At 28.3% G+C, this 11,949-nt stretch overlaps 4 protein-coding genes across 4 annotated transcripts in view; 2 read left to right on the top strand and 2 right to left on the bottom strand.

The window, feature by feature from the left end:
• The window catches only part of LOC108571960 (putative phosphatidate phosphatase), a 41,190-nt gene extending 38,981 nt beyond the window's left edge, over nucleotides 1–2,209 (top strand). Inside the window, exon 8 of the mRNA XM_017934125.1 lies at nucleotides 2,140–2,209. Within this exon, the coding sequence (XP_017789614.1) occupies nucleotides 2,140–2,202 (63 nt within the window). The 3' untranslated portion in view covers nucleotides 2,203–2,209. The remainder of the gene's footprint in view (nucleotides 1–2,139) is intronic.
• Nucleotides 2,210–4,218: 2,009 nt separating this feature from the next.
• LOC108571938 (N-sulphoglucosamine sulphohydrolase) lies at nucleotides 4,219–7,119 on the bottom strand. The gene is made up of 10 exons (XM_017934096.1): nucleotides 6,890–7,119; nucleotides 6,673–6,802; nucleotides 6,442–6,578; nucleotides 6,233–6,383; nucleotides 5,854–6,092; nucleotides 5,237–5,356; nucleotides 4,926–5,132; nucleotides 4,672–4,841; nucleotides 4,441–4,587; nucleotides 4,219–4,359 (listed from the first exon to the last, which is right to left on the bottom strand). Exons 1-10 carry the CDS (start codon nucleotides 7,002–7,004, stop codon nucleotides 4,219–4,221), a joined length of 1,557 nt encoding a protein of 518 aa, XP_017789585.1. The 5' UTR covers nucleotides 7,005–7,119.
• Nucleotides 7,120–7,447: 328 nt separating this feature from the next.
• Nucleotides 7,448–11,949, top strand: part of LOC108571939 (phosphomannomutase) — a 6,644-nt gene continuing 2,142 nt past the window's right edge. Inside the window, exons 1-5 of the mRNA XM_017934097.1 lie at nucleotides 7,448–7,468; nucleotides 7,641–7,723; nucleotides 7,791–7,985; nucleotides 8,064–8,331; nucleotides 8,523–8,760. Of these exons, the coding sequence (XP_017789586.1) occupies nucleotides 7,664–7,723; nucleotides 7,791–7,985; nucleotides 8,064–8,331; nucleotides 8,523–8,760 (761 nt within the window). The 5' untranslated portion in view covers nucleotides 7,448–7,468; nucleotides 7,641–7,663. The remainder of the gene's footprint in view (nucleotides 7,469–7,640; nucleotides 7,724–7,790; nucleotides 7,986–8,063; nucleotides 8,332–8,522; nucleotides 8,761–11,949) is intronic.
• Nucleotides 10,774–11,949, bottom strand: part of LOC108571969 (methylglutaconyl-CoA hydratase, mitochondrial) — a 1,612-nt gene continuing 436 nt past the window's right edge. The window contains exons 2-3 of the mRNA XM_017934136.1: nucleotides 11,113–11,913; nucleotides 10,774–11,010 (exon numbers count right to left, since the gene is read on the bottom strand). Coding sequence (XP_017789625.1) covers nucleotides 10,851–11,010; nucleotides 11,113–11,855 — 903 coding nt within the window. The 5' untranslated portion in view covers nucleotides 11,856–11,913 and the 3' untranslated portion in view covers nucleotides 10,774–10,850. The remainder of the gene's footprint in view (nucleotides 11,011–11,112; nucleotides 11,914–11,949) is intronic.

Here is an 11,949-nt window from a genome sequence, read left to right on the forward strand (position 1 = left end):
ATAATCTTTGTAAGAATAATAAAGGAAGAATTATTCACTTAAGTTTCATTTAAATTTATAAAACGTCACTGCACTCCCTTGAAAGATACTTGAATGTAAAAATTGTGCCTAGAATGAAGTAAAGCGATCTTCTCGGTGTAAACTTCGTTTCTCGTTGAGCTCCGATGAAGAAACGAAGGATCCAATTCGTTGCACGAATTTGGAGATGGGATACATGACAGCGACGAATCATGCTCGTTTCAAGTAATAAAAATCTGTACACGGAATTTTGAACTTCTCGATACAGGTCAGCCTGTAATAAATTATCGAGCCAAGAGGCGTCTGAACGAAAGGGAAAGATGTTTAAACCTATTCCTCTCTCTAAATCTGATTTGTAAAGTAATATAAATGATGCTGGTTTCGCTGTAGGCAAATTGAACCGTTCGTCGTTCAGATTCGTGAACAGTATATATTTGAATAATTATAAATACTTTATGATAAGCTTAAGTCACAAACAGTGGCATAGTTGCTGATCTTTTTTGATCACAGCAGAGATCCTTTACAAATGGAAGGGGACATTTTCGATAAAATCTACTCTCTTCCTATCATTAATAACACCGATAAATCTTCTGTTATAAATGGAGGTCGTCGTTATCTCGTGTAATCAGGGATACCAGGAACCACGTCGAATGTTTTTAAACGCAAATGACGCATACGATGCGAATTAATTAGTTTTATACTTGGAACACTCTCTCTTGCAATGTGAAATCTTGAAGTAAAACTTCTGCATTGGTAAGATGTGTTCTCGTACGAAGGTGTAATTGGTTCTCGTTCGTTCTGGACTGAGTACCGATGGAAAAAGCAATTTCTCGAACGTGTGTCGGAGAAAAATCGTAGATTTAATAGCGGTATACCTGCAAACGAGAAATTGATAGTAGTAAATGAAATGTAACACATTTTTAAGTGGATCGAGAAACCACGTTTATCATGTTTGAAATTTAGAATTTATTCTTAATTTTATGAAAATGTTGCGTTTGAAATGAAAAGTGAAGAAATAAAAATTAAACGAAAATGACGATAAATTTTGAAATGTGTTTAAAAAATTTGTGTTTAATAATTTGTGTCTGAATATTAATTTTAATTAATGAATATTAAATCACATAAAGCCGTTGCATTTAAAATAAAACATTACGTGCATTAAAAATCGACTTAGCCTCGAAATGTGCAAAAAAAAATGATTTAAATGCAAAGTAATATAGTGATGAATTTTTAAATTACGATAACAAAGTGTTACAAATAGACGTGGGTATTTTATCAAAAATTTAACGGTAATATTGAGATATCTTCGTTTACAATTGATTCCCAGTGAGAATGTACATATACGTGGTCCAAAAGATGGCGAAGGTAATTAGTCGGATTGATTACAATTAGAACTCTATTCAAATATATCGAGGGGACAAAGTGGTTCCCATAATAAAGAGTCGCTACTTTTTATTCTCCCTTTTATCAATTACTTCTTATTCGTATAACGCAAGCTGACAGTGATGAAACTGGTTTCAAAATTTCATTCATGCATTTCATCTTGCTTTCTGTCCAAATAAATATCTGAAAATAATAAAACTGATAAGTACAAAATTTTTAAAGTTAAATTTTCTTGGTGCTTCGCGTGTTAACTTTTATATTACACTTTATTGATTTCATACATCTATTATTTAATTCATTTACATTAAATTATTCTGAAGAACATTTATTTTAATGTTCTAATTGGTTAAAATTTATTTAAATAATGTGAAACAATATTTAATAAAATATAAATCAGATAAGCGGAATTTTATTGTATTCAATAGCAAATTATTATGTATATATTTTGTATATATAAAATGTTTCTGTATTACTCTGTTCCTTCCTTTCATATTAATAAATTCAAACTTGTTACCGTACTCAGATACTTTTCAGGCTTATTTGATTTTTGTGTGATTCAAAAATTGCATTCATTGTTCCCTGCTTCAATTGCTAATTAATATTACAATAATACTTTGAAGTGACATAATTTTCAACAGAAATGATTGCACAGAAAATGTTAAAAAATAAATTTTTAATCATTTCTTGTGTAGAAAAGGTATGTTTCGAAACTAATATCAAAATCTGTTTAAATTTCAGAATGAATTCACATCACTTCGAACGGAAATGATATCTTACAACGGAGTACAAAGAAATGAGTAGAACGCCATTTTTTTTCATTAATGATTACACGATTTTTTAAATCATTTAATATAAATCAATTGTAAATGCATTTAATTAATTTATTGTGTACGTACATATGAAACTTTTTTTGAATACTCATGCTTCGTTTTATATGAATAAGTTTGTGTAACTTTTGAGTATTTTAACGGTATTCAATCTGTTTTAAGCGTACATCATATTAGCATTGTTTAATTAATAGTACAATAAATATTGTTCAAGGTATACATGGTTTATAAACTTTTCAGTACCACATAAAATAGATACTTACCTATGTACAGATATTTACATAAATACATTCCTCAAAGGACTAAATATTAGATTCTTAGAAATCCTTAATTTTTTCTCTGATTCACATGAAATTAATCTTTAGCTTTTTAAGATTATAATACAAAAAATTAACATATCGTTAAAATTATATGCGATCAATGTGTAGAATTCTATTCAAATATGTCGGCGGGAACAAAGTGGTTCTAAATATTGATATTTAATTTTTTCATTTTCCTGTTCCTTTATCAGCATGCGACATTATCAACAGCTGATTGAAAATCATTTATCTCAAGCATTTACCTACACCACACATGCTCTGACCGTCTATTTTCCACTTACTTGGTCAAGCAATGACGTCAGAAGCCTCTAGTTTGCTTTACCAGATAATAGTTAGATCACTGAGACGAGAGTGATATACGAATAGGCATATCCACCAATCACAGTACACTAGATCACAGCGCCACTACGTGGACACGATTATTACGCGTTGAGCATATGCATGCCACTCTTAGATTTAGGTTAACTAAGGCTAATGCGAGAAATAAAAGATACAACGAGGCTAGTCAGTCTATATAAACGTTTTGAACGAGGTGGTTCGGAGAGTATTGAAGTTTAAATAAAGTTTATATATCTCGTTACATCATGTGCTGTTTGCTATAATTCCTGGTATTTCTTTCTTCTTAATTTAAGCGAAAAAGAAGCGATAGACTCGTGGCGATAAATCTTTCGCTGCAACTAATTAAACTGTGGAGATATCTATTGTTAATTGTAAATATTATTATTGCCTCGTTCAACATGACTGACATTTTAAATTAATGACAGTTATTACGTTGCTTGCGATTTATATATAGATAATTATTTTACATGTGAGATATTTGCAAGAGTAATGTAACATGAAGTTCATTTTAGTATAAGTATGTGCAAATATAAGTATTTTTAAGTAACATTTCATATGACACTCTCTCGATTGTTCAAATTTTCTAAGTGTAAACGTAAGCTAAACGTGAGTGATGCTTGTTTTACGTAGCTTTCAAAATACAAATTTGCTCGTGTTACTTGGTGGTCTTTTACTGTGCCTTGTTTTTATGATACAAGTGAAACAAATTTATAATAATAACCAAAAGTACAACAGATATTTGGGATACAAAGAATATGTAAGGCATTATAAGAAAACGATATACATATATGTTCGTGTTTATTTACTCATGAATTTTAATCGATTCGTTTGTATTTTAGATGAATGAAATATCAACAGAGCTGAAAGCAGTAGAGAAATCTTCGAATGATTCATCAACTTATGTTCATCAATTAAATGAAATTCTTTCGAAACATCGTGAAAAGGATACCAAAAACATGTCTATATCGCATCCCGTTTTTTGATTATGTTAATGTCGTGGGTATATTTCGAAAAATTAATTAACTTCATAATCGTATAAAATGAACAAATCCTTTAATGTGTGAGTTAATATATTGGTGTTATTAAAATATTGTACACATGTGTAAATTTATTTATTACTTGTATTAAAGAAAATCAGAAAAATTGTATGTAAAATTATATTTTTTGGAAATACCTTTAGATGTTTAGGTATAAAAATTGTCTATTCTTTAGATTTAACATAGTTAAATTTTATAATGAAAATATTAATATAAGATAAAACATTGAATATATGTATATAAATATTAATGAGTATAGTGGATGTTTTTATATTATAATGAAATGAAATATTCTTATAAAAAATTGTCAAGAGGCATACAATGAGATTCTGTAGTTCCAACATTATTAAGAACTCCTCCAGGAGCACAAAGCCATGGGTCATTAGTCATTTTCTGCCATTTAAATAATCTTTCTTGTAAATCAATGAATATTTGCTGAAAAAATAATTCATTCAAAATTTGTGTTTTGTAAAATATTTGTTTAAATATAGAAAATCCTTTAACACTTTTAGTTACCTTTGCTGATGATTTAGAAGCAATATTATTGCTTTCTCTTGGATCATATTTTAAATCATATAATTCCCATTCAGGTCTCTCATAATAACTTTTTAATGTTTTATACCATGCAAGTGGTTGATTGTCTCTAGTCCTATTTAAAAGATCCTTAAAATAAAAAATATGTTCATTAATTTACTATTTATTACATAATCCTTTTTCACATTGTTAATTTTGTTTTTTACAGATTACCTGAAAAGTTGGTGACACGTAAAAGTCTTGGTCAATAGGAAATGGCATTTTATAATTAATATTATGTATAAGCTTATATCTTTTAGTTCTAATAGCACGCATGGGGTAATACATAGTAACTTCATGATGTGTTTGGCTAGCAAAAACAGCTGTGTTATTTTCTATGGGCTCTGTAAAAGTACAGATGCATGATAAAGTAATATTATAAACTATTAAAAAATTAAGGAATCAACAGTTAGGTAGTTCAGGTTTACCTTGATCAAGAAGTGGAAGAAGTGATTTTCCTGTCAAATGAGGAGGAGATGTTTCATTTGTATCAGATAAAGATTGATCCATATAGGGAATGTTAAACCAATCTAACAATGTTGGTACAATGTCCATTAAAGATGTTAAGCTGTATGTTACACTATTTTTTCTGTGATTAGGATTTGGTGACCTAATCATCATAGGTTCTCCTAGTCCTGATGTGATAAACTTAATTATTTTTTAATAATAGATATTTCCAGTCTTACATGAATCATCTATTTGAATATTTATACAATAATTCAAACAGTTTTATTAATACCTGGTTCATATAAATTTGTTCGACCATTTGGAAATGGTATACCATTATCAGATGTGTACATTACTAATGTATTGTCTTTAAAGCCAGCATTCTCCAGCTCTTTTAAAACTAGACCTACACCTATAAAAATTCCAATAATATTTTGTTATTGTTTTCAATTTATATAATACTGTTAAACTTTTTGCATACTTGTTATTGTATTATATTTATTATGTAATTCCTTACCACACCAATAGAATTTAATACAGTTTTTGCTTAAATACAGTAAATAAAAATTTTAAGAAAGTATTCAGAGTGAGTCATAAGAAACGGGACACCTAAATATCTCTGTTAGGATTGAAAGTAGAAGAAAATGTCAAAGAGGAAAGTTGTACTATTCAAGGGGGTAAATATGGTGATACAAACAGATTTTCTGAGTGATGTTATCTTCAAGGATTTTTAGAGATCATCCATGATTGTAAGATACTACCACCTTGAAGTGATCTTGGGCTCAGAAATTTAGATTCGACTAACGGAAACATTGACAAAAAAATTGATTTGAAAAATCAAAAATTGATTTCATAATCTTTAAAGTGATAAAAATTATTAAATATTATTATTAAATACTATACAAATACCTTGATCTAAGCGAGAAATAGTTGTATATTGAGCAGAAATATCTCGCCTAGCAGCTTCTGTATTTTGAACAAAATAAGGAACTTTTACTTGTTCCCACTGATAATATATGGGATACCAATCAGGTATAGTACCCATACCAACATCTCCATTACCAAATTTTTCACAAAAATTTCCATATTGTGGATTAGAATGACCACATCGATGGGGATCATGAAAAGCAATATATAAAAAGAAAGGCCTAAAAATTAAATATTAAATTTATCTCTTTTTCAAATTAATTGTATCATATCAATTGTTAGTATAAGATTATTAGCATTATTTTATACAGTTTCATAGATAAATAAAAAAGAATTAGTTTAATATGTAACAAATTCATACTCTGTTTTATTTTGAGAGAGAAATTCTCTAACTAGCAGCTTAATTTTAGTAATATTTCGACCAACTTGAAGTATAGAATTATTTTCTTCAGTTTGTGAAAAATCAAATGGATACACATTACTTGGGCCCACATGTTTTTTACCAATGATACCTATAAAATATTCAAAGATAATTATTGAATCTTTTACATTTGTTGAATTTACATATACCTGTTCGTATATTATTTTTCTTTAACATTTTGGGCAAACTTTGGACATTTTCAAATGAATTAAAGTGATGAATTCCTTGATGAAGACCATACATTCCATTTTGATGACTTGGTAAACCGGTGAGTAAAGAGGAACGACTATAATTTAGGAAAAGAATGAAAATTATTTCATATGACTTAGAAATACAAAATATCAAATGCAGTTTTTAAATATCTTAAACAAATATTATACCTAGGAGAACAACTACTAACTGAAGAATATGCATTATTAAACAATAAGCTTTCTTTTGCCAGTTTATCTAAATTAGGTGTTTGGCAAATTTTATTTAAGTAAGATCGCATTTCAAAACCCCCATCATCCGCTGGATAAAAAGAAAACATTACACATGAATAATATAAAAGGTAAAATACTTTTTAATTATTTGTGTGAAAAAATTAATTTTCTTTACCCAAGAGTAAAACGGCATTTTTATGCGTCGCAATGTTTGCATTTAAATTACGTAGCTCTAACAAGATAAAGTAGATAAAGTAATATAATTTATTTAAACACATTCCTCTTAACATTGTAACAGAGTTGATAAAGAACGCATCAAAATAGCCACGTATCAATCCAGGCACCGTTTGTACTTTCTCTTCTTTTTTTTATTGGACACGTAAATCATACATTTCATAGTCGACGAAAACAGGGAAGATAAAATGACAATTCATATAAGAATAAAATAATGCTTAGTATAATATCAATATTCCTTTTATTTATTTATCAATGAATTATCATATGCATAGGTTATATTCGATGTCATTGTTAATATATGTTAACATTTAACAATTGTTTATATAAAAATTTTACGCTTTTTGTGAGTTGTAGTATTGTTTTTCCATTTTTTTTGTTGACTTAGAAATATAAAAATTACTTTCATTGAAAAATAATTGGATATGGTTTAAATCTGTCAGAAAGAATGGGGATTTCGTAAATGGAGGGGGGACTGTTAATATATAATAATAAGAAACGCCTTGCACGTGATTTAGGAGTAAATTATTCACTTTGTACAGTATTTTCTGAAAATAAAAATAGTAATAAATTTTTTAAATTAATAATTTGGAACAGAGTTTTAAAAGTTCTTTAATAATTACATTTGTACCTTTTACAATTTTTAACACTTACTGTTTATTTAGGTTTTAATTTAAAAATGTATGTTTCAGATTAATTGAGTAAGTGTTTTACTATGACTAAGAAGATAATATGTTTGTTCGATGTCGATGGCACACTTACAAATCCTAGACAGGTATACATAATTTATAATAAAAATACATTTTTGTACTTGTATAAATTTTTATAAAATTTTTCATTAGGCAATTAAGCCAACTGTGGAGAAATTCCTTTTGGAAACTGTTCAGAAGGAATTTGATATAGCTGTAGTTGGAGGATCAGATATAGAGAAGATTAAGGAACAGTTGGGTGGTGGGAGCATATTTAAAAAATACAAATATGTTTTTGCAGAAAATGGACTTATTGCTTTCAAAGATGGTAAACAGTTACCCACAGAAGTAAGTGATATAATAAAAAAATGTTATTAAACTATTGTAAAATTTTCTATGTACTTTTCCTATTAATTCTTATTTCAGACAATTCAAAGTATTGTTGGTGAAGAGGCACTGCAAGATTTAATCAATTTTTGCTTAAAGTATATATCAGAATTGCATTTACCTTTTAAACGAGGAACTTTTATAGAATTTAGGACTGGAATGCTTAATGTATCACCAGTTGGTCGTAATTGTACTACAAAAGAGCGTATCCAGTATTATGAATATGATGTTGAACATCAAATTCGACAAAAATTTATTCAAGCTATTAAAAAAGAATTTCCAGATCTTGCTTTAACATATAGTATTGGTAAGTAAGATTCTATATTTATATATATTATTCATATAGTTAAATTAATAAATTACCAGTTAGTATGATCAGAACTAAAAGGAAAACATAAACACTCTTAGTTTTAATTCAAAAGGAAACATTTTAGTTTACGAAATTGTCATTAGTTTATTTAAATTTTAATTAGAAGTATTTCCATTTTATGTACAAAGGAGGTCAAATATCTTTTGATGTCTTTCCTCTTGGTTGGGACAAAACATACTGCCTTAGACACATCCAAGGATATCATGAAATACATTTTTTTGGTGATAAAACAGCAGAAGGTGGTAATGATTATGAAATTTATGAAAGTGATTTAACTGTTGGACATCGCGTGACTTGCCCAGAAGATACAATTAATCAACTTAATATTCTTATGGCACTTTCGAAAGAAAAACAGGAACGAGAACAATCAACATAATGTATTAAATATTTTGCTTAAGAAACACAAGGTATTTTTACATGTTACATTAATAACAATTCCATTTTTAGTATTAAATTTTTATTGTGAAATGAGGTTTTTTTAAGTAACTGTAAATTTTACCGGTACAGTAAAAAAAAGTACAGATATTTAGAGTATCTAATTTTCTATTTGAAATTATTAGTATAATTAAAAATTTTTAAATTTAGTGTTGATATTTTTAAATTATTGTGAGGAAAGAAAAAGCTATGCACTCGTTCGCCATAACGGTTGTAACGAACAAAAAAAGGGTCTTCCTAGTATCTCAACAGTAATACCAACATATAAATAGAACTACATTGTGTTGTTACCAACATTAAAATATTTAACATTTAGTTTCATAAAAAGAAGTATAACTTTGTGAAATATTATTTTGACATTGTTAAAGTAATATTTAAGAAATGTTCAAATATTGTGTTGTTAATATTGTGCAATGAAATCTGTAATAAAAATATAATTGGTTTTAAAATCGATGTATTAAGTACTATATAATGCATTCTAAGCTTTAATTTAAGCTTTCTAAGATTTAATAGGGCTTTGGTTTTTCTGTGTTATGTGAGGTTTAAAGATGGACATGTAACAAATGTATTATTCATTTACTACTTTGTTCTTTTTTGGACTTCAAATGTGGTTCATATTCAAATTGCCTAATATTCTTCATTAAAGTAATTATATAAGTTTGTATGGGTAATTTAGCAATTATTTAAAGTAATAATGTTAATTATGTCAAATAGGACGAAGTGCAAATCATTTATAAACATAATAATTTTATTTTCTAAAATTAAATTTTTGTGTATACATATATACAAACATACATATATATATATTTATATATGCACAGAGTGTTCCACTTTAATCTATTACTGCAAATATTTTGAAAAATACGCTATTATGTATCGTTTAAAAAAATGTATCTTTTACCTGACATTTAGTAAACTTTTACCTGTGTATTCTGATGTCTCCCTTAAATTCTTATAACCTCTTACAAGCAGTTTTTTCTGTTCAGTCTACTTACCGAAATATTTGTAATAATAAATTAAAATAGAACATACTGTGTCTAACTGGATGTTTCACCTAACTTTATCACCTGAAATATTTCTACCACATTTAAAATTGTATAAAAATGTTTCCTACAAAAGTTGTATAGTTTTGTGGAGACCGTCATATAGTAACAATAGTTTTATTCCGTTGGGAGGGGTTAATAAGATACAAAGGTCAACTTCTTTGTTTTAAATAGAATTCTATATTTTTCTGGTTAGTACCTGATAGCTACTTTAAGGGAAAATTCAAAGATCAACAGCAATAAGTCGTTTAAGGTTATTAAAGGTTGTACAAATAAAATTTTTCAAAATTCAGTGATATTCAAAATGCTTACCACTGATTTTAATGTATTTTAAATATCGCTTATTGTTAATCATCGAACAGGTAACGCGTTTTCAGGTCCTGCTGTGTTGTAGGTGGTTTTTGATATAGTACATCTTTCATTGTACCGCGTATTATTGAAGGTCATTAAATTCGTCTTTAAATCTGCATTTCCTGACCAGAAAAATATAGAATTTCATCTAAACAAACGAAATTTATCTTTGTATCTCATTAACCCCTCCTTACAGAGTACAACTTGTTACTAGACGACGGCTCCCATTAAACTATGCAACTTTTGTAGAAAATATTTTCATAAAATTTTAAATGTAGCAGAAATATTTCAAATGATAAATTTAAATGAAACACCTTGTATATCAGTAACAACGTTAATATAAGCCATGTAAAATTATAAAAATTTGAAAAAATAACATATCATAGACTATTTTCGTTAACATTAGAGTAAATCACTTATAAAAATACTTAATATATTCTTTTGTTTTTGTTTAAATGTAAGTATGTTTAAATCTTTGTAAACATGTATAAAAATTAGTTGTATTATGATAATGTAGTAAAAGAATGGTATATTTTTGTATTTAGTCTCTATTAAAATGCATCTATTTGATATGTGAATTAAGCGTAATGGACTTGTAATAGTACACTGCATTTCAGTTTTGTGTGTTTACATTCCTTGATAAATGGGTATGCGTTTTGCTGCAAATGCTGCAAGCCCCTCAATTCTGTCTTTTGTATCCACAGTTTTAGCATAACATTGTTTCTCAATTTCAAGTCCATCTGTGATAGGTACCTGAAGACCTTTTGATATTGCAGTTTTTGCAACTCTGAAACATAATAAAAATAAAATGAGTACTACTTTTTAGAATGTGAACCAAAGTTGTAAGACACGAATTTGAAAATTGTTACAAATTAGGTTTTATACTTACTTAACTCCAATTGGTCCATTAGGCAAAATTTCTCTAGCAATGGTTAAAGCAGCTTGGTAAGCGGCATCGCCGCTTTTATTTTGTGGAACTACTTGATTTACTAAACCAATCTTCATAGCTTGTTCACCATCAACTAAACGCGAGGTATAAATGAGTTCTTTAGCTTTAGCAGTTCCAATTATTCTTGGAAGTCGTTGTGTGCCACCAGCTCCAGGAATAATAGCCCATTTTGTTTCTACAAGGCCCATTTTAGCTTCTAATGATGCAACTCTGATATCTGTGGCTAAGGCAAGTTCTAGTCCTCCACCTAATGCAAAACCATCTATGGCAGATATTACTGGAGTTGGCAAATGTTCAACATTACTCATCATGTTTCTCAAGAATGAAACAAATTTTGGAACTTCTGAGTTATCCATCTTTGCTCTTTCTCGCAAATCTGCACCAGCACAGAAAATTTTTGGAACTAAACTACGAATAATTAGTACTCTCAGTTTATTATCTTCTCTAACAGAAGAAATAGCATCACTGAATTGATTAACTAAAGTTTTGCCAAGTGCATTACAAACTGCAGGCCGGTTTAATCCCAATACTACAATACCATTGTCTTTTCCATCTAAATATTTCAGTACTACTTCTTTTGCATCATCTTTTGGATTCAGCATTACATTTGTGGACATTGCCCTTACTGCAGTTGTGCAAAGAGAATGGAAAGTATGCTTGACACTTGTTGTTAAAGGACCCATTATATAAAGCTTATGTATATACAGGCTTTCACTGAATTAAGTCTTGCGTAAATTCAATCTGAAAAAATAATTATTATTATTAAACAAACAAATA

The sequence above is a fragment of the Habropoda laboriosa genome, unplaced genomic scaffold, assembly GCF_001263275.1.
Source record: "Habropoda laboriosa isolate 0110345459 unplaced genomic scaffold, ASM126327v1 scaffold67, whole genome shotgun sequence".
Lineage (NCBI taxonomy): Eukaryota > Metazoa > Arthropoda > Insecta > Hymenoptera > Apidae > Habropoda > Habropoda laboriosa.

Excerpts from the sequence above, each read along its gene's own strand:
- LOC108571938 (XM_017934096.1), bottom strand. The coding sequence starts at position 7,004 with ATGTTAAGAGGAATGTGTTTAAATAAATTATATTACTTTATCTACTTT. Across the intron at positions 5,357-5,853 it reads TATTTCTCGCTTAGATCAAG|GTGTAGGTCTAGTTTTAAAA; the intron begins GTATTTGTATAG and ends GAATTTTTATAG. Across the intron at positions 4,360-4,440 it reads CTTCTAAATCATCAGCAAAG|CAAATATTCATTGATTTACA; the intron begins GTAACTAAAAGT and ends TTATTTTTTCAG.